General features: G+C 36.7%; 1 protein-coding gene across 1 annotated transcript in view; it reads right to left on the reverse strand.

Annotated features, from left to right (window-relative positions):
* Positions 1 to 890: 890 nt before the first annotated feature.
* Positions 891 to 22106, reverse strand: part of GNAI3 (G protein subunit alpha i3) — a 42880-nt gene continuing 21664 nt past the window's right edge. The window contains exons 2-9 of the mRNA XM_014075999.2: positions 21288 to 21330; positions 19557 to 19698; positions 17941 to 18098; positions 6090 to 6218; positions 3470 to 3599; positions 2814 to 2967; positions 2126 to 2336; positions 891 to 2041 (exon numbers count right to left, since the gene is read on the reverse strand). Of these exons, the coding sequence (XP_013931474.1) occupies positions 2146 to 2336; positions 2814 to 2967; positions 3470 to 3599; positions 6090 to 6218; positions 17941 to 18098; positions 19557 to 19698; positions 21288 to 21330 (947 nt within the window). The 3' untranslated portion in view covers positions 891 to 2041; positions 2126 to 2145. The remainder of the gene's footprint in view (positions 2042 to 2125; positions 2337 to 2813; positions 2968 to 3469; positions 3600 to 6089; positions 6219 to 17940; positions 18099 to 19556; positions 19699 to 21287; positions 21331 to 22106) is intronic.

The following is a 22106-nucleotide window of genomic DNA, read 5'->3' on the forward strand; positions in this document are numbered from 1 at the left end:
ATTCATGCATTTATGAAGCGTGTTCTCCCACTTGTACACTCAGAAACCTAGTAAGGTATTTATTTATAGCATCTTATTTATGAGTAGAACATTATCACGTCTTTTGCTAAAATACTTTTAATAGTAGCAAGAGACCTGGTTTGGTGTAGGATGGGAAACTGGGAGACAGAGTTCTAGCCATGCCTTAGGCAAGAAAGCCAACAGGGTGACTTTGGGCCAGTCACTCACTCTCAGCCCAATCCACTTCACAGGGTTGTTATTATGGGGGGAATAGGAGGAGAAAGGATATTAGTTATATTTATTGCCTTGAGTTATTTACCAAAATAATAAAGCAGGATATAAATAAACAGTCACAATGTATCATTTTAAAGTAGCCATTGTAATACCTTATTGATGCGACAAATGGTAAAAACTGAAAATTGACTTGCCACCATTCTCAGATGTTATTATTACTCTTTGTAAAGATTATTAGTACCAATAAAATGGTATTAAATTGGTCCTGTCCAGCCAGCAATATCAATTTTACTAGTAACTGGATTTGCCCCATTGTTTTGCGATACCATAACTCTCTTCTTAGGGAACACACAGACTGCACAGTCAAAAAAAAGGAAGGAAGAAAGGAAAAGAAGAAAAGAGAGAGGGGAGGGAGGGAGGGAGAAAGAAAGAAGGAAAAAAAGAAAGAAAGATCTGTTCAGTGAGGGAAGGTCTACCTGAGTATTTGGTGCAGTCCAATGAACGTTTGATAAAATATAACCCTACGTTATTTATATAAAAGTTTAGCAATGGCAATTAATTAATCAGACTAACTAACATTTTTATTTGCAAAAGTCAGAAATGCAAGTAAGAAACTAACAAAGATTTGTAGAAATGGCACCAATAAAGTTAGGAACTTTTAAAGTTTTTTAACTCACCATTTTAATATTGCCAATAACTACATCATCAGGTTGAAACTGTACATGAAAATTGGGAAAGAGTCTTAGTGTAATGGTTAAGCATAGAAATGCCCTTACCCTGCTTAATTTTCATTACAAGAAAAACAATGGCAAACAGGAACTTGGCACCACATTTACATGCTGTTGGTACATTTCCAAAATCTCTTAAGGATAAAAGGCCCTGGTAAATGCAGAACAAATTCCACTGTCTACAAAACTCCCCACTGCTTTAAAACCAAACACATACACAACAATTAAGTGGTTGATACAATAGCCCTGTAGCAGCGTATACTCTCCTCTCCACATCTCCAGCTTGGAATTTTATAAATCACTTTGCTAACTGGTACTCACTTCAGAAATTTCTATATAAGAATCTGATTTTTACTTGCTATACCAGCTGCATATTCAGCAAATTGGTACTCAGCATTAACCAGGCTAAACCCTCCCAACCTATAAGCCACACATAATTTGTTAAACCTGCTACAGGAACTCTTATCTTTAAGGAAGGGGAAAGCCTTGCAGTATATGTAGCAGAATGTTGACATAGTATATATTAGAAGAAAGCCACAGCTTTAACCATAAGAATTCTAAGGCCCTTTTAAAGTAGTTGCAATACTAGCAAGTTCTGACCATACCAAGTTTTAAAAACAAAAAGGTTCCTGCTAAGAGGAATACTTTCTGCATGATCTGGTCACATTATGTGCATAGTTAAGTGTTGTTTTTTTTTGTTTGCGTTTAAAATGTAAGATTCATTGCGAAGAAAATAAAATTTAATCAATATATAGTTTGATGGAAAAACTTTAAAAATAGAGCAATGATGACTTATTAAAGAAAGCTACATATTGAAGTTCTGGGATGAAAACTTCATAACAGCTGTACATATTTCAAATTATGCAATCCAAGTGATGCCTGGATGATAAAAAAAATCACACTTAACAATAGTTCCATTTTTGGAATCTAACTTCAGCATCCATATCGGTAAAATATCCCTAATATAGAAGATTGTGCTAAAGAATGCAAAGGTTTTGCATGCTGTTTTCATTTTCCAGTCCTGTTCATGCTTGCAGCTGTCTCACAAGGCAGCAAAGAAACAGTCCACATCCCGAAATCTAAAGAAAGAAAATTCAAAAATTAGCACAAGTTCATATGAGAGCCTGGCACATATTTCTGCAACGCTACAGTTCACAATTTACCTTTCTCTGTTTCTTTCCTTTTAGTAAAGTCCACATTCCTTCAGATTGTTTTTAATTATAACATCTGTAACAGCATCAAACACAAACTGCACATTCTTGGTGTCGGTGGCACAGGTGAAATGAGTATAAATTTCCTTGGTGTCTTTTCTTCGGTTCAGATCTTCAAACTGGCACTGAATGTATGCAGCGGCTTCTTCATAAGTATTAGAACCTAGAAAAATGATACCGAACGTAAGAGCAGCTCTAATGAATTACATCAAAATCTTATCTAGTCCATCACTTTACTTCCCACAGTTTCCAACCACTTTATTCTCGAAAGTAAGATGCACAAGGACTAACTCTGCTGTTGTTATTTCCCAAAGCTGATATTCAGAGAAATGCATCATCATGATTAATATGGTAGTCTTTCACCACTTTCAATGACTTTCCAAAAGTTCCCTCACCCAAAATAGCTTTTTTTCAGTGCTGTTGCAACCCTGAAACATTGTTAAATGAATGGTTGTAAGTCAAGAACTACCAGTCTTTTTACTTTTCTTTCTTTTTTCCTTCACATATCTTTTACTCTTTCTATTCTTTCATCTTTTAATTTATAATAATTTTTATTCATTTAATTACAATCTTTAATGAAATTACTATAATACACACACACCTGTTGTGACCTTCTGTTTTGCCTTAAGAAAAATCTCACCTGGATACTCTGGATAGCAAATTGTTAGTGGACTCCTCCGTATCTTTTCCTCAAACAAATCCTTCTTGTTCAGGAAAAGAATGATCGATGTATCAGTGAACCATTTGTTGTTACAAATGCTGTCGAAGAGTTTCATGCTCTCATGCATTCGATTCTGAATTTAAAAAAACACTAATGAAAGACAGCACTGACACTTCATATAATTAACAACCCCAACCAAATTACTAGTGCAAAGTTTGTCAAAAAATAATCCCAACATTAAAAGTGCAAACATCCTGTCAAACGTGCTAAATTATCTGTGCATTTTTGTAAATGTTACAAAAAGCTTCTGAAATATCACTTTTTTTTGCAGTTTTATGTCAGAAACCATTTTCTCCATCTCAAATCATATATGCAAATTTAAATATTCACACTCGATTATGAAGAAGAGGCAATTTTACTCTCCATAATCTCCCAACTTCAAATACATTCACTGCACAAATTGTGAGAATGCAGACAAGAAAAGCTTGCCCCTAATCTCTATTGAAATATTATCCTTTGTAATGTTCAAGGAATAACAATAACAAAACATTTGATTAAATTATATTATGCCATGTTTAAGGTGAATTTCTGTCGCAGTCCATATTATTTAGAATGTTAACTATACAGCAACATACCATTTCTTCATCCTCAGCAAGGACAAGGTCATAATCGCTGAGAGCTACGCAGAATATAATTGCTGTGACTCCTTCAAAGCAATGGATCCATTTCTTACGTTCTGAACGCTGACCACCAACGTCAAACATCCTGGCAGAAAAATAAGGACTTGAAGATTCATTTTAGCAAAACGAAAACTAAATCCATCTGTTTAGTTATCACACACATGCACAACAGAGGCTCTTTAATAAGCTGTAAATGACTTTGCCAGCCCTGCGATCTAAACGCTACAGTTCATTAAAACAGCCACTGCTGTAATATTAGTTTATCACAAAAATTATAAAAAGCTATTAATAGCTTATGTTCAAATCTGTTTGTACACATTACTTTATGTAGCATTGGTTATTTTGATGCTATTTTTGCTTTGTTTATACTTTGCAGTAGACTATCCAGAGTTATATGCTTGGGGCAACTAGCAAAACAACAACAACAACAACAACAACCCACCCAAGGCTGAGATTAATCATCAGGTGCTAAATCATTATTTTTCATTATTTTTAAGTGCTATAAAGGAGGGGGGCTATGATATAAAAATAGGATGAGGGAAATAACATAATGATATCATTCTAAAAAGCTCTGATACAAACCGTACCCCTTTTAGCCCTCTTTGCTCTAGGCTCAAAACTTTTGTAACATTTTGAGGTCTTCTCATAAACAGGATATATTACACAAATAAAATAGTTCAGGCTTTTGTTCCAAGTGCTCAGGGACGAACCAGCAAACAGCTGGAAGTGAAGAAACAATATTGACTGGCATTTCTTTACCATTTGACATTGCAGAGCTGGATACTGTGAAATATCTAGGCCTCCCATGAAAAAGCCTGAGATAGATTATGCCAAAAGAACTTGCCCCTCATTAAAAAGATAAGGGGAAAAACTAAGGGTAATGGAAGAAGAGCATTGGTGCTTTTTCAGTGGGACAGGCTGAAAAGATTATGCAGTACACAATTATGCTGCATTTATGTTGTTTCCAGTACATATATTACATAAACTCTGTCTTGTTCATCTTTGATGCAAGATTATTATTTCATTATACACAAGGGGTACAAGGGTATCAAAGGCTCAGCCAACAGTGATTTTTCCACAACTGATTTGACTTACGAGTCCTTGACTTACGATCACATCTGGCACCAGAATGTGATGCAGTTGTTAACTGAGTCAAGCCCCTTTTTACAACTATTTTTTTGCCACTTTTGTTAAATGAATCACCACGGTTAAGTGGGAGCATGCAGTTATTATGTGAACCCAGCTTCTTCCATTGACTTGGCTTGTCAGAAGCCCCCTGGGAAGGTCATCAATGGAAATCACGGGAACTGAGACATTGGAACCATTGTAAATAGTGCCAGTTGCCAAGCAACTTAATTTTGATCACATAACCGTGGGGATGTTGCAATGGTCATGTGATAATAAATCATTTTTTTCAGTGCTGCCATAATTCAAAGAGTCATTAAATAACTGGTTATAAGTCAAAAACTTCCTATATAATTTCAAGCCCAAAACCTATCTTTCCCAATTGCAATTTATTCAGATTTACTTTTAGATTTTATTACAGCTTTAAAATTATAATCAGTAAGATAAGTGTGGTGAATGCTGGAGAACTCTTTGGCTTCAATAGAACCTAAAGCTGGCATGAAAAGATGACTGTGGAAAATTCAGTCAAAGAAATACTACCTAGGTCTAACAAATAACACTGGAAAGAGTGTACCCTAACAGGTGAGTGTGCTCTACAGTTTCATTATTTGATTCATAGACTATATAACACTTTGGAGCTCCATGAACTGTGAAAGCAAAGGTTTCTTATCCCACCATGAAACATGAAGGCATTGTGCACCACGAACAATCTGAATTTTTTTTTTGTTCTCATTCATTCTGCATTTTGCTGTAATTTACAAATCAGATACAGTAGTAGCAGAGCCAAGATGTTTGAAAAGAGAACATCACAAGTCCTAGAGGGATCAATCAGGAGACGAGGTGGCAAACTACATGGAGGTAAATGGTTAATATGTCATCAAGTCATGACATAATTAGGTGTATCACAGTGGAAAATAACACAGCCCCATTCTACATCAAGCACTATTAATGATAAGCATTTAAACAATTATGCATGCTCCTTGCCAATGTTCTGTACTATTGACTGGTTAATGCTATGTCTATTGTTTTGCTGAGAAAGCCATGCATTGTTCAGAGAGCCATGTTAATTTCAACTCCCACTGCAACACCAGAAAATAAATGCATGGCAAATTATAAAGTCTCTATGTGGGGCTTTTATATTTTACACTTCCAATCAACAATATAAAACAGAAGCCAGTATACCATTAGTATACATGCTCCTGTAAAGCAAGGATTCAGTACCTGTGTTTGTGATCCCAACATAAAAGCAGCTGAAAAGAATGAAACAATGAAAATAAAAAAGTGGACTGTATCAAGAATCACTAGCAAAAGAATCGGAAAGATACTACATCATGTGAACCAAAGTCAAAAATTGTACCACAAGTGCAGAAGAGCCATACATTTTACACCAAGAAATTATGGTTTAAGAGTGTACATAACATGGTAGCCTGAAACTCTTAATGCTGCTTACTTGAAGTACAAGTCCTTGAAGGTGAAATGTGTTTCTACAATGCCTGTTGTTTTCACTCTGGTTCGTAGAACATCTTGTTGGGTTGGAATGTAGCTCTGCTGCGATATTCTGTCCAAATCATTTAGGTAGCTAAAAAAGAATGGGAATGAAGAGGGGGACAAAAAAAGGGAAGAAAATATTCAGGAACATCTTGCAAACTGATCCTCTAATTGAGTCTGAATTGAAGCTGGTGCTATACAGAATATTTCTTTAATTCTATGTTAAGCTACGGCTTAGTTCAAATGGTCTAGAATAATGGTCATATTTTAGGTTCTTACTGAGATCTGCTTTAGAATATAATTTATAAATCGGGAGGCCCATACTTCCAATTCCTCACCCCAAACCCCGCTGAAAATATCACCTAGTTTGATAATGAAATGCCTGGGAGCTAAACAGAAAGCTCGGCAAACCAAAACTGTCAAAACCTACAACATAAGCTATGAATATTCTCAACAATTTCTAATCCATTACTTTCCAGAAGCCATGCTATAGTTCTCTATTTTTAAAGAGATTAGGATCTAGTACTCCTTGCATTAATGTCGTTCCTAATTTTATTTTTATTTAGATCAGAGAAATTCAGTTAGCTGTAGCTGTAGCTGTTGTTAGATTCCAACTCTCATTACTCCAAGCAACATGGGCAATGGGAGTTGCAGTATAATAAGATTTCTAAGCCTGTCGGTTGCCTATTTGTAAATTAAATACCAAAAAAAAAAAAAATCCCTTACTCGTGTACTCTTTAAAACAAGTACATTCATGGTGCCATGCAGTATATTTTTTCCTGTTATTTAACTGTCCCCATATTAACCTTCAAGAAGCCATTCCAATGTTCAGTGGGAAAGTCTTCGTCATAACAGACATTAAGAATATTCTTTTCTATCTAAATGATCAGCAGCTTCCTGTATAATGTTGATATGCTTCCAGTTTACCCTTTTTATGTTTTTTTTTTCCTACTTTCTTTTCTGGCTGGTTGCTTTCCTATTTTTCTTATTTCCTCATATCTTAAACTCTTACATATGAGATGATGAATCTTATATTCAGTTATCCACAAATAGTTACAAGTTATGTAAGAAATGTAGTGCAGAAAGAATGGACAGTTAGTTTTATCTGGGTGAGTGGGCAAAGGGAAGAACAACATGTACAAACTGAAAATGCAATCCTACCAAACTCCTATTATAAACACTATACACAGCTGGAGTTACATACCACTGCCTGAGTTGATGAAAAAAACTTCAGAGAAATCAAGAGTTCGATGCCATGCAGTGTTGATGAACAAAATCCTTTCTTAAAACCTCACTAAGACACTATTTATCTAGTTATATTCCTAACCTTTAGGATTGCCAAATACATATATGAATTTCTTAGAAAATGTAGAATAAAAACAGTATAAATATCAGATATATGAGAATCAGCTGTTATTATAAGGACCATTTACAAAGACTCCAAAGTTTACAGATCATTCTAAAGATGCCTTAAAGAATGAACAGATCTCTGTCTGACCAAAGATCATAGATCTTCAATTGTTAAAATTCAATAAATTTGCTTAATGACCAAGTGATTCGCTTGAGGATCACTGCAAAAAAAAATGTCATAAAACTGGGCCACTTGATGACCCACTAAGTGACCTGTATTAATAAAATCGAAGTCAATAATGTATGAGGAAAGTTATGCATCTTTTACTGATATAATTAGTTCCCTAACACCAGTAAAATTACTGGTTTCATTTATGATGGAAGTTGTACATTATAATTGGTACTGCAAAATTTGAGAATCTCTATATTAAACTTTTAATGTGCAATTCATAATGGAAATATTATTTAGCATTTTGACACCATGGCTTAGATATAGATTAACTTTCTTCTTTTATTTTTTGTTTAAATCAAAATGGTCCATCTCGCCAGAAAGGCTTGGAAGAAAACCACAATTCTCTAGCAATGTGAGTATTCTAGAGCTGGGGAGAAAATGTGACTTTACTAGTTACAGTGAAACTCATTCCCACCACTTCCTTTTGTCCATCCATTCTTTGATCACACTATGCTCAGTGAGCCAGAAAGCCAGAAAATGTCTATTTATGCCTTCCTTTATCTGTATATATACTGTGGTTGATGATCAATGCACAACCAAGAGTTCTTCCTTTATTCCATTTGAAAACAGATTGTGAAGAGGGAAAAGTTGTATGTATGTATGTATGTATGTATGTATGTATGTATGTATGTATGTATGCTGTATGTGTGTATGTATATATACATACATATAATATATATACACACACAGCATGCATGTGTGTGTGTGTGTGTTTCTTTTTTTTATTTTTTATTTCGTATTTTTTTCTTTTTTTTTCCTCCTCAAACATTTTTATTTCATTTTCATTTTCCTTTATACAATCACTTAAATACTGTGCAGTTAAAAAAAAAAGCAATAAATACAACTCATAACACTTCTATCCTTCATACACCCTTTCTTCTACCCCTCCAACTTTCATTTCTCCCCTCCAACAATCCCCTCTTCTACTTCCCCTCCCCCTCAACCATTCCTTTCTCCCCTTCCCACCATCTCACCCTCCTTACATTCCCTTCTCACTCCCTCTTCATTCCTCCCTCTTCTTTCCCTCTACTCCTCACTTTGGTGTATTTTTACTATTCATTGGTCTATTCGTTTTGTAATTTACACTAAAATTATAAGGAAAAAAAGAAAATTTTAGGGAAAAGGAAAAAAAGAAAGAAAAAGAAAAAAGCAACAGTATCCAAGTGCATTCATTGTTTTAAAAATTGAATCTGTATTTCCACCCTCCCCCCTCCCCCCCATGAACCCCCCTCCCAGACCCCCTTCTGACTTCCCAGATCCCATTCCCGACATCGTTCCTTATCAAGCAAAGTCTGGAGTATATTGAAACCAGATAGATTAAAAGTTAAAAAATAATAAAAAATAAAGGAAAAAAAGAAAAGAATAATTAAAAAATAAAAGGGGGAACCCCCCCCAGAAAAAAAAATCAATAAACTCTCTACCTTAAACTCAGCTTCCCATCAATATTAACACTTAAACAATGTACATCATTCCTAATCTCAATTAATTTATTACTTGCAGGATTTCAAACTATGTTGAAACCAAGTGAGTTAATCAAATAAAATTCTACTCTAGCTAGAGACCTTGTCTCTTTATCTAAATATGTATCCATTTCCAAACCTTTAATATATCCCTTTTACCTCTTTCTCTATAGAGCAACTTAAACACCTCAAATATTTCTCTCGGTTTCTGTTCCAACTCCACTCATCCTGCCTCTACCCGTGTCCATATATATATTTTATTATCATCCGTACATCTCCCCTATTTGCTCCGCCTTCCTTCAAGCTCCCTGAATATATTCTTCCAAACTTATGTTCAAATAAAAATTACTATAAAAGTCAGCTTACTTTCTGGCTCAAAATAATCTCTAATTAATCCTTCACTACCCTCCCATCTGCGCCACCCTTCCCAACTCGATTCAACCTAAACCACAATCCAAAAGCGTCACAATCTCCGCCTTCCTCACCCTAGAGAATAAAACATAAGCAGTTTATGTAAGAGTTCCAAGTTGTCCATCAAGTCTTTTTTTTTTTTAAAGTCCCATACAATATAATTTCCGAGGTGATCAGCATCATTTCTTACAGCCTTAATGTCTCTTGATCAGTATAGCGCTATGCCATTTTCTACAAAACATAGTCACAGAGTGTTATTCAAGTTAAGATTAAGCAAATATTTTGAAAGCATAACTAAATCCTTGTTCTCCGCTCTGCTGCCCTTCCGAAGGGGAAAAACGATAGCTCCCGCCTTGTACTTGTGTGATTGGTTATTTCTGTTGTACTTCTCCTTGTATTTGTCCAAGTCCGGGTAATTCAGGAAGTCCCGCCTTTAAAATCTTATGATAAAAGTCTCGGGCTTCACAAGCTGAGTTGAGGCGATGTTTCTGATCGTTAAGTGTGACTGTAATGCCAAATGGCGCTTCCCATCTGTACCGTATCTGATTATCGCTAAGTTCTTTAGTTAAGAAAGCATAGTCTCTCCTAGCTTTTAACATCTGGGGAGGCACCTCTTTAAAAACGATCAAATCCTGTCCATCGATTCGCAGCCTGTTGTTGTAGAACTCTTGCAACATCGTGTTTCTGGACTCTTTTGTAGCAAAATATATAACCACATCTCTCGGAAGCTGTCTCTGTTTTGCTGTCCACGAATTATGGCGGTAAATTTTTTGGATCTGCCAATCAAAGTTGAGTCCCGGACCGCCCACCACACGACTGAAAGCCTCAAAAAAGGTCTGCTTCAAATTCTCCTGTTCGTTTTCACGCAATCCCCTAACTCTTATTGCAAACGCAGTCTTTTTATAATTTGTCATAACAAGTTGTCTCTCTGCCTTTTCAATTTCCTGTTGCAACTTTTCGATTTTAGATGTCAGATTAAAATTCTCTTGTTCCAAAAGTTCCAATTTATCCTCCATTCCTGCAATGTAATCTGCCATCACGGTTATCACTCCGATGGTATCCTTCCTTGTTTGGGCAATCTTAGCATCAAATTTATCACATAGTTCCGAAATAAATTGCATTATTTCCTCTCTAAATTCTCTGAGAGTTTCAAAAAGAAATTCTTTCATTAACAAATCTCCAGTAGGGGGCGTAGAAGGCAAAGATTGTGGCTTTATCGCGATTACTTGGGATGTATTGTTAAGAAAACGCTTGGAATTTTTTTACTTGGGAGCCATCATAAAAAAAACAAAAGCGAACAAACAAAGTCTCTGCACACCTTGATTTGCAATAAAATACTTTGAGTAAACTTTGGCAATTAGTAAAAAGAAGTCTTCAGAAAAACAGGGCTGATTAAATATATCAACTGCGAAGGTTATAAAATCGCCATTTTGAAAAACAGTTAAACAAAGGGGTTTTTGGTTAGATTGAAGCTGGTATTTTAAATAGTGATAAACAAAAAAGGATTTCAGGAATGGTCACTGCCCGGACCGATTTTAAATAGCTTAAATTTGTTCTGAGGGGGGAGGATGACCTGCCTTGGGCTGAAAAAAAACAGCTGAGAAGATCTGGCTGGAGTAAAAAAAAAAAGCTCAGCTTTGTGTTGAACCTCTTCTCCGTTCACAGCGAAAAACAAAAGGCTGTGAATTTCAAAGAGATTCTAACGACTGAGCTCCTCCCTGCCCCTTTCTGCCTAAAAGGGGAGATATCTATAGATCTTTTAGATATACAGACCAGAACTCTGGGGGGAGCTCCGTTGAGCCCCCGACGACGACAGGCTCCTCCCCCGGAAGCCTGTGTGTGTGTGTTTTTGTAGATTTTCACGGGTGTAGGTATGCTGGTCTTGGCATATTCGGGTCTTTTCCCGTGTAAGTCGAAAACACCAGCTTGAGGATGGGAAGTGAGACCTTGCTGAAACACACACACATACACACACTCACACACACACACACACATATATTTGTTTTCGTAGATTGTCATGGGTATAGGTACGCAGGTCTTGACGTATTCAGGTCTTTTCCTGTGTAAAATTGACAGTATCTTAGCATCGTTTCAATGAGGTCACACTTTGGCATCGTTTCAATGAGGTCACACTTGTCATCTTGGCTTTGTGCTTGTGTGAGCAAAGCATGATTGGAGCTGCCATTTTTCCATAAACATACATGTGTGTGTGTGGAATGTTGGCTTTGTTGCTTTAAACGGATTGGTTGGCTGTGTTGTCACAGCTATTGAAATAGAGAAACACCCCCACAACATAAATAAACGTGATGATTCCTCCCGCCTACCAGTCATCTAGAAACTAGCCCTAGTCAATAAATGAATCCCAGCCACAAAAACCTACACAGGACCCAGAAAAACACAGGACACCATCACCAATCACCCTCACCAAACATCAATTCCATCAACCAATCAAGATGTGACAACATAGCCAACCAATCCGTTTAAAGCAACAAAGCCAACATTCCACACATGCCCATCTATATTTATAGAAAAACGGCAGCTCCGATCACGCTTTGCTCACACAAGCACAAAGCCAAAGGCACCAGCCTGAAGATAATGAGTGTGACCTCATTGAAACGTCGCCAAGATAATGTCAATCTTACACGGGAAAAGACCCGAATACGCCAAGACCTGCATACCTATACCCGTGAAAATCTACAAAAACAAATATCCTACCTCTATGGGAGGGAAACCTTCCTGCTGACCAGGACCTACGAAAAACTCGAAGTCCGAAGAGCCACCATCTTATGTGACCTCACATTCCTGCATAACTGCCGAGACAAAAATGTGATCCCCACATGCTTCCAATTAAAATTCCATTCAAAAACCTCAGCCACCGAAAGGATCCTGAAAAGAACTGAATTAGCCGTAATCAGAAACGGACTCCACAGGAAAAGATTCCTACTAGACCAAACCAACAGGGACCTATTCACTCTTCATCTCAAACTCAGCAACAAAATCCACCCAGCACTCTGGGACAAATCCAAACAACTAGTCCTCTGGAGAGCCGAAACAGAAACCTCCCACAAGACAGATACACAAACCAACAAACTCCACAGACTAGAAAAACGCCAGAAGCCCAACCCCCCTCCACAGCAACTCATGAAACAAACATTACATAACATATCAGACAGGACCCTCACCATAGCAGAAACCAATGTCCTTTCCAAAGGATTCAACTTTGCAGTCACCCCCATACACATCCTCACTGAAAACATCATATGCAGAGTTGAAGCTACCCTAACCAATATCAACCCAGATGAAGCCAATAAAATCAGACTTGAAGTCACCAACACTCCTGCTCCAGCAATCCACCCAGAAGCAACTTACATAAAGAAGAACAAAAAGTACTCACCAACTTGAGGAAAAACAACAATGTAATCATTCTCCCAGAAGACAAAGGTAACACCACTGTGGTGATGAACACATCTGACTACCAAGCCAAACTATCCAACCTACTCCAAGACCCTGCTTACAAACCTCTAAACACAGACCCCACCACCTACCTGGAAAAAACCACCAAATCCAAAATAAAAGCCTCTCCCATTAGTGAAGAGATCCAGCAAAGAATCATCCCCAGAGAAAAATCATCCAGATGCCCCAAGCTCTATGGCCTCCCCAAGATACACAAAGAAGGAACACCACTCAGACCCATAGTCAGTTCCATAGGCTCACCTCTACAGAATCTTGCCAAATTTCTTGACAAACAACTTCAACCCTACGCAGAATCCATCACCTCACATGTACAAAACTCAATCCACTTCATAGAAACAATAAAGAAATAAAACCTACAACCCAGTGACCTACTCGTGAGCTTTGATGTCATATCCTTCTTCATCCAAGTGCCTATTAAAGAAGCCTTGACAGATATCCAAAACAAATACAACCCCCCCACCCAGCACATCCTAGATCTGACCAACCACTGGCTAACCAACACCTACTTCATCCATAATGGACAAAGATACAAACAGATAGAAGGAGCACCTATGGGATCACCCCTCTCACCCTTCATCGCAAACCTATACATGGAACACTTTGAAACCAATGCCCTAGATAAATCTGAACACAAACCCAAACTCTGGCTTAGATATGTGGATGACACTTTTGTAATTTGGCCACAGGGGAAAGAAAAACTGGACAACTTCCTCACACATCTCAATAGCCTACACCCCAAAATACAATTTACTATGGAAATAGAAGCTAACAACCAACTTCCCTTTCTGGACGTCCTAATCTACAAAAAACCCAATGGCTCCCTAGGACAACCATCTACCAGAAAAAAAAAACACCAACCGCTACTTAAATGCACAATCCCATCACCACCCCGCATAGATAAACTCCGTAGCCAAGACCCTCATCTCCAGAACCAAATGCCTAGCTGACAAAGACCACCTGAAAACTGAATTACACACCCTTACAAACATATTAATTTCCAATGGATTAAAAAAAAATACAATTACCAACCTAATCCAAAGGGAGACACCCCCCTAAGAACCAAGACACAGAACAGGACAAGGCATCGCCCTCCTCCCTTACACATCAAAGGCACCACAGATAAAATCAGCAAAATTCTCCACAAACACAATATCAAGACAGCCTTCGGCACTGACCAAAAAATAGCCAACATCTTAAGAAACCCCAAAGACAAGATCCAGCTAGAAAACCAAGGAGTCTATGAAATACCATGCAAAATCTGCCCAGCCACATACATTGGATAAACTAATAGGAGAATAAATGTACACATCGCAGAACACAAGAACACAGTCAGAAAAGAAGAAAAAACTTCCTGCCTTTTCCAGCACCTTAAAGCAACAGGACATGAAATTGATTTTGAAGGAGCCAAATTACTCTCCAAAACTGAACACTTCAACAAGAGAATAATTATGGGGAGGAGGAGCCAACGTCATGATAATATGGACATGCGGGCTCGATGCTGAGACCGCAGCCAATACTTTTGCCGCTGGTGGTCCAATCGGACCTAAACCGTCCCACAGAGATGGTGAACAGGAAGAATACGTCTTGCTGACCTCAGGGACATCGCAAAGTCCTTGATCAATGCAAGAGAAGTTCTTTAAGCCGGCGACAAAAAGTCCAGCCAAGGCTGACGAAGTCGGGGCGGCTCCAAAACTGAAGGATACGGAAAGAGAAAGTGTTTCCAGCTGGTGAGAAACTTTTACTGTTTTAAAAAGAGACTGCCTATAAAAAACTTAACATTAATTCAAATTGGAGAACAGTAGAATTAAGCGACGGAATTAAATTTGGAATGGTTTTGGACAGTGATTATCTTACTTTTTAAATGCTATCTTCATGGATGGAATTTATGCAAGCCTTTTGAAACGGATGGATTAAGCTTTCTTCTATTTTTTCTTTTATTGTTCTCTGCAACCTATGGACTAAAGTTCTCCTCTTTCATTGCTGTGGGTGTTTTTTCTAATTCATTTAAAGATTGGACTCTTTTTTCTAACTTGAAATACAAAAAAGATACGAAAGAAATAAGAGTTGTAACGGTAACACTGCTGCTCGGAGGCTGGAGGGTTTGTTTATTGGAGTTTGTGTATTGGAAATGGAACATTTTTTTTCTTTGCTGATTGTTTTGGCTTGGTTATAGAGAGAGATAAGAAGGGAAGCACACAGATGTCCCTTTGAAATATATCTCTAACCAGAGAAAGGTGAAAACAAACGTTTTTGTGAATATATGTTTAATTTTTTTTTAACTTTCCAAGCTAGAGCAGCTGTGTTTGTTAGCTGGAAAGAATGGCACAATTTCAAGCGCAAACAGAAATCTTGAGCTTGCAAAAGATATTTTCAGAAATACAGAAACTATCAAATACATATGAAAGGATAGACAAGAAGTTGGAAGACTTAGAGCACATAACAACAAAATATGATGAAGAAGTTGAAGATGTTTATCAAATGAAAAAATCGAAGTGGAAAATGAATATAAAGAAATTAAATTTGCTGATATTTATGGTGTTTGGTCGGTCTCTGAAAATGGAAAGAGTGGAATACTGAAAGAGGAATTAAAGGAAGGGGAAATTTATCCCAGAGGGCAAGATACAGAAGAAGAAGAAGAAAAGAATCTATGGATTTAAAGAGAGAAATCTCATTAGCAATAGCATGGATAACACTACTGACAATCAAAAATAAGCTGATTAAGGAAACAGAAGAAGGGCATCAAGATTACATGAGAGATCTTATAAGCAAGGAATTGCTAAAAGGAGTCCATATAAAGTGGATCAAGGAGATGATTAGAGGACTGGCACCACAAATGGCAAAAGATATGAGACTGTTTTTGCTATTGGAAAGATACAGGTTGATAGATGTAAGAATATAATTTAAAACTAGTTAAACTTAGTGACATTTATTGACAATAGATATAGTATAAATAAATAATCGATAATGTTACTAATGTATACAATGTGTAGTGTTATGATGAATATAATTGGATATGAATATGGAATGGTACCCATGTAAGGAAGATTAGAAATCCCTTTGGATTATACATAAAGGTTAATTTTTAAAAAAGGGAACCAACTTAGATACAGCTAAAGTTTCGATTATAGGGGGAAAATGTTATGATACAGGATATAGTCAAATAAAGGAGGGATAAGAATAACAACGTATGTATATGTGTGTAAATATATATATACGAAAAAGTATTCTACATATTAAATCTTCCTTAACCAATTCCATGATAATAATATTAAAAAGTTTTTTAGAAAATCAATACTAGCAAAATAGCAAAAACAATGCACTACTACTGAAAGCATTTGGAAATTTCTAAATTCAATTTAAGGATATATATTCAGGCATATAAAATATCTGCAGGCATATTCCTAATTCTATTATTGTCAGAATAAAATAAAGGAGGGATATGATTGAAGAAAGGCTGGGACAAATAGCAGGTTAACTATACATAGGTTCAAGTATAATCTATTGTGATTCACCCAGTGATATGAATCATATATTCTTAACAGAAATAAATTTTGTCACAGTTAGGTTGCAGTTTCAGAAGCAAGAAAGAGCAAAATGTAATAGCATGATGCGTAATTTGGACTATATCTGAACACAACCTAAGTTTCTGAAATCTAACCCCAACTGCCATTAGATCATTCTGGCTTACTTGTATGATTCTAGATTTCAGAAAAAAAATAACTTACAGCACTGCACTTTAATAATGAAATGTTTAACCTAAACCCTTTAATGTGCGTTATATCCCCACCTGTTTCTTTAGTCTTTAAATCATTAAGGAAATGTTTAACTTAGTATAACTGTCTCACCATTGAGGCATATTCTTAATTATAAATGTGATATTATCTAATTCCATATAGAGAGGATAGAGTATGCTTACTTCCACTAAAAAACAATAATCTTTTGTTAAATAATACTAGAATAGTTACATCATTCGCATTTAATACTCTGGCTTCTATTAGAAAGAATACACTGATTTGGCATTAAAAGGAATAGCATATTTTCCTGCTTAAAGACTAAATAACAGACAAGAAAGATAACAATTTAACCAAAGTTCAAGCCTCACAAGGTCTGAAACAAATTGCTGGTATAAAAATGCAAGAACTACTCCAAGTCCTAAGAACTGCTTGGCTGTCAGCTATGTTAGTTTAGTTCATTTTTTAAACATAGCTACTTATCCTTATTCTATTTTTATGGATTTTAAACTGTTGCTTAGAAATGCTTCTCCACTGACAAAATAATTAAAATTGTCTCCCAGTATCTTAGCAATACAATTATTATGGCGTAAACAAACACTTATCCTATGTAAACAAGATACCTTACTGTGGATTTCCCCCATTTCGGTCAAGATAATAGGATGATGAAGAATAAGGAAGATGACAAGTTTAGCAAGAGGAAGAGGGAAGAATCAGTATCACTTTGTTCTGTTGCGCACTTCAGTTCCAATAGGAAGATCCCAAAATTGCAATTAAAGAGCAGATGTCCTAATGTCCTTTAGAGCAGATGATAAGAGTGAATCTTGTTAGACTTGACAGTGCAGCCCTTTCATGTGACCCACAGAACTTGCTTTGATCAACTAAACACAATCCAGGGAATCTTCACAGCCAAGCCTCCATCAACTGTCCATTTATTAAACAATTTTCCTCAAATTAATTTTTATATCCTCACATAGAGAGATTTCACATAGCCTGTTGAGAAATACCACAACAATCCTTTAGAGGTATTCCTTCATGTCATGGTAATTCTGCAAAATAAATAGTGGTTTTCAGATTATAAAAAGTATTTATAAGATATGAAGAACATGAGGCGATCAATTCATCTACTTAAAATCTATTAAAAGGTTTTCTTACTAGGATGCAGAATCATTAAGCTGGTATTCTCTTGATCTGCTGAAACATGCGTGAACTCCAGGGTCTCTCCATAGGCGTTTTATCACTCCTGCTAACTCAGGAGTCATAACTCCTTCCTCTGCACTTCCAGCTAGTACAAACAACTGACGGGCATCATCCTGCAAAAGAAAACAGCTTAAATACTGATATTCAATGGCATAATATGCTGCTGAACTACCAGCATCAGAAGTACTTTTCAGGCAAAATGTAAAATTATTGGAAACATTATCTACTATCTACCAAAAATGGTTTTTATCTCTTTCTCTGTAACACTTCCCATCGGAATAACCAAGTAATACTGGAGAATTCACTATTCAAGACATAAATTTTATATAATAGGATTAGAACCACCAAGAAAATGGCAATTGTAATGAACTATAGTTTCAGCAAACTCTTGGCAAGCAAGGTCATTCAAGTTACTATTACAAAATTGTTACAACCTATCATTGTCTTAATACTTCAAAAAAAAATTCCTCTTTTACAAAAAGTGATTTTCAAAGGTCCAGGCCCGGACTGGGTGAGGATCACCCAAACACACAGGAAACCAAGCAGCTCAGTAACCCAGACTTTTATCCTCAACAGCAGGCCGGAGCCTCAGTACAAAATGAGTATAACACACAGTTCTGTGCAAAGTCACTGGGAGCTCTTGCCTCCCAGCACACTTTATAGTTCAGGGCCACACCCTCCAGCCGGCTGGCCTGACATGCCCGCTGGCCACCCATATCCAGCCACCTGTGCCAAGCATTAGGCCGCAGCGATGTGGCCCGGTCAGCAGTGTGTTTCAGGGCCCTGTGAATACCGACTGGAAGTGCATGCATAGGGTGATCAGCTGGCGAGCGGCTATGTGGCACTGCCACTGGAAGTCCCATCGCCACCATCACCTCTTCTCTCTCCATGCCAAGCACCTGCCCCATTGCCTGCTGCCTAGTGTAGAATCGGCCAGGAGAGCGGCCTGACGAGTAGCTGGTCGGCGGCGCCCTGACATGTCCCGCCGCCATCGCAGCCTCTCCGGTGCTGCGATCGCTATCTCCGATGTGTGCTGCTCTGTGCCCTTCCCACCACCACATATGGCGAACCCCGAATCAGGGCTCGGCAGAGATTCAATATCTCTGGAATGTGTTTTCTTGCCAATGTGCAGAAAGGCAAATTGCCAGAAATTATATAACCGACAAACACTAAAGAAGCACTGTATATGGACTACCCAATTAAAACAATATTAACAGTAGTTTTAGAAACCCAGCAGAATACATTAAAAAGTTAATTTAAAATGTGCAAATAAATTGAAGTTTTTTCTAACACCTATAAGAAAGTGGGTATCAAGTTTCCAAGCGTACATTTGTTACATGGGGACAATGATGAAAAGGTCTTATTTCCTTTCAACACTTGTCAACAATTTCTTGGTGCATGATCATGTCCTACAATATCCTCATTTTTCCCAAGAAAATTATAATAACTGCAACAAAATTTTCAAAACAGATTATCCTCAATTTCTGTGTGTTATATCAGATGTCTGCCAAAACTGTCTTGTATTTTTTTTGTGCTCTAATATTTTATACAAAACAATTATCTATACTTACAGCTCTGGCAACTTCTCCAAAGTCAATCTTTAGTCTTCCCATTGCTCTTATTATTGCAATGATGGATTGAATTGTATTGCTGTAGACAACTACTTTATACTGCTTGCATTCTTCCTCTGAGTAGCCATCCTCATGAATGATTCTGGAGAAAGACAGGGAAGTAAGCATGGAATACAGATAGTCCTTGACTTATGACTTGTCACTTAATAACCGTTCAAAGTTGTGATGTACTCAAAAAATCTACTTATGACAATCCTCAAAGTAATGACTATCCTTATGATCATTTGATTTGCATTTTGGGTGCTTGGCATTTGGATAAATTGGATTCAGACTTATGATCCTGTCATATTCATTCATTCATTCATTCATTCATTCATTATTCTATCTATCTATCAATCAATGTATCTTATATACCACTCACCTCGTGATTTGAGGTGGCACTGAATGGCTTACAACATAATGAAGCATGTAAATGAGAACAATTATAACATAGAAAAACTAGATGAAGCAATTATTCACTTACCATCACTTGATTTGCTTAATTACTATGGTGACTTGAGGCGACCATCATAAAATCAAGCACTGAATTGAGTCTAATCATGAAATGACTCAATTTATGACCACAATGGCTTACAACTAAAACTCCAGACTCAATTGTGATACTAAGCTGAAGACTACCTCTAGGAAACTTCCATTTAGCCATGAATCCCAAAGTGATTATGACAATCATTTTTGAAGATCTTAATCTATATCTCATGGGATAGCCATATGGCATGTGTTTGACCATGCAGTTTCAACCATCTTTACTAGCCTGGGAATGACAACAAGAATACCAGATTGTTATATACGGATATATAAGAGGAAATAATCCTCTTAATCTCTCGTAGGAGAGAAATCAAGAGGATTATTTGGAGAATGGTCAAATAAAATAATGATTACATTTAAACCTTTGTATATACATGGCAGAGAGTATGAGGGACTGTCTATCTCCCATAGTATCTGCCCAGCCAACTTGATCAAGTAGGAGCACTTCAGGTTCTTTTGATTATACAATACCATTTATCAGAACCCCTGAAATGTGTCTTCTCTAAAGCATCTGACCTTTGGCTGTATCCCCCCATCCCCAATTATTCCACCCTAGTGTTTTGAAAGGTCTTGAAGACCTGGCTTTTCACACAAGCCTTTAGTGTGGATAAGCTCATTTGGGTTGTATGGATCTGTTTCTTTTTTATTTCTGTCCAGCTTTTATATTTGCAATCTTCTCTCCTTTATTATTGTCTATTCTTATGTTTTCCTTCCTTCCTTCCGCTTGTGAACAGCACAAAGTCATTGGGAGTCAGATATACAAATCTTACAAATAAATGAATACATTAGTTTGATTTCAGTTATGGTAGGTTTTTACTGTCTTTTTTTCTGATTCACTCATATGATCTCTGAAAAGTTAAGGCTTGAGCCAACCAGAATTATTTGGTACATGCTATGTACAGTAATAGTGAAGCCGCATCTGAAAAATAAAAAAGGGAAAGGGGCTTGCACAAACTGAAATACCTTTTGTTTACATAATAATCACACCCATAATAATCTCCATTGAGATCCCAATAGGCATGTTTTATACTGTATCCATGATAGTTCAGGTACTGTATAATGGAAAAGGGGGCTCTTTCATATGTAGGCACTATGCTTCAATTCAAATGAATTGTTTCAATATCATATATTGCATATTTTACTTACTTCATCTGCTTCACTATGGTACTTTTACCAGATTCTCCAGCACCTGAAAGGACAAAGAAAAACTGGGATCATTTTGATGTACTGTCTGAGCAAAAATGATTTTTATCCTACTAGTCAAGGATCCAGAAACATCAAAGTACTAGACATAATTTAAGCAACTACACCTTTTAAGAAACAATCATAAGTAATCTACTGAGAGTTTAAACTGAAGAATTCTACTTATTCTCCCACTAGACAGCTATTAGACTTATGTGAATGAGTCCTGACTGGCTACAGACAGGAAAATCTGAGAGGATATAATTTCAGGCAAAATCTATCTTTATTCGTATTTTGTAGAATGCAAAAAAAGAAAAGAAAAAAAGATGACAAAACTGGCCTCCATAACTACACAAGACAATGCCAGAACTCACAATGCCACTAAGTTCCCCAATTATCACTGCTAATAGGTGGAAGTGAAATTGCACCACCTAATATTATCTGTACCAATGCAGAAGCAGAATAATACAGTAATAAAATTTGCAAAGCACTTTATAAGCATCTGATAAAATTCATCATTAAAGTGGGTCTCCACTTTGATTTGTGAATCTGGAATGATGTGATCAAATCTTCACAGAATGAAGCCTCGTTTAAGCTATGCACAACCCTAATAACTACTTAATTCATCACATACACACACAAAATGTTAGCATTCTCTACTGGAGTAATCATGTTTTAAATCAAGTTGAAATTTAGAAAACTCCCAAAAAGTTTGCATATCTCACTGCTGAAGAGAATTGAGATCCAAATCCCTAAATAACTTTGTCAGATCTAACAAGTATT

This window comes from Thamnophis sirtalis, unplaced genomic scaffold (assembly GCF_051295495.1).
Source record: "Thamnophis sirtalis isolate CommonGarterSnake01/CBP01778 unplaced genomic scaffold, rThaSir2_p1.2 scaffold_7, whole genome shotgun sequence".
NCBI classification, from domain to species: domain Eukaryota; kingdom Metazoa; phylum Chordata; class Lepidosauria; order Squamata; family Natricidae; genus Thamnophis; species Thamnophis sirtalis.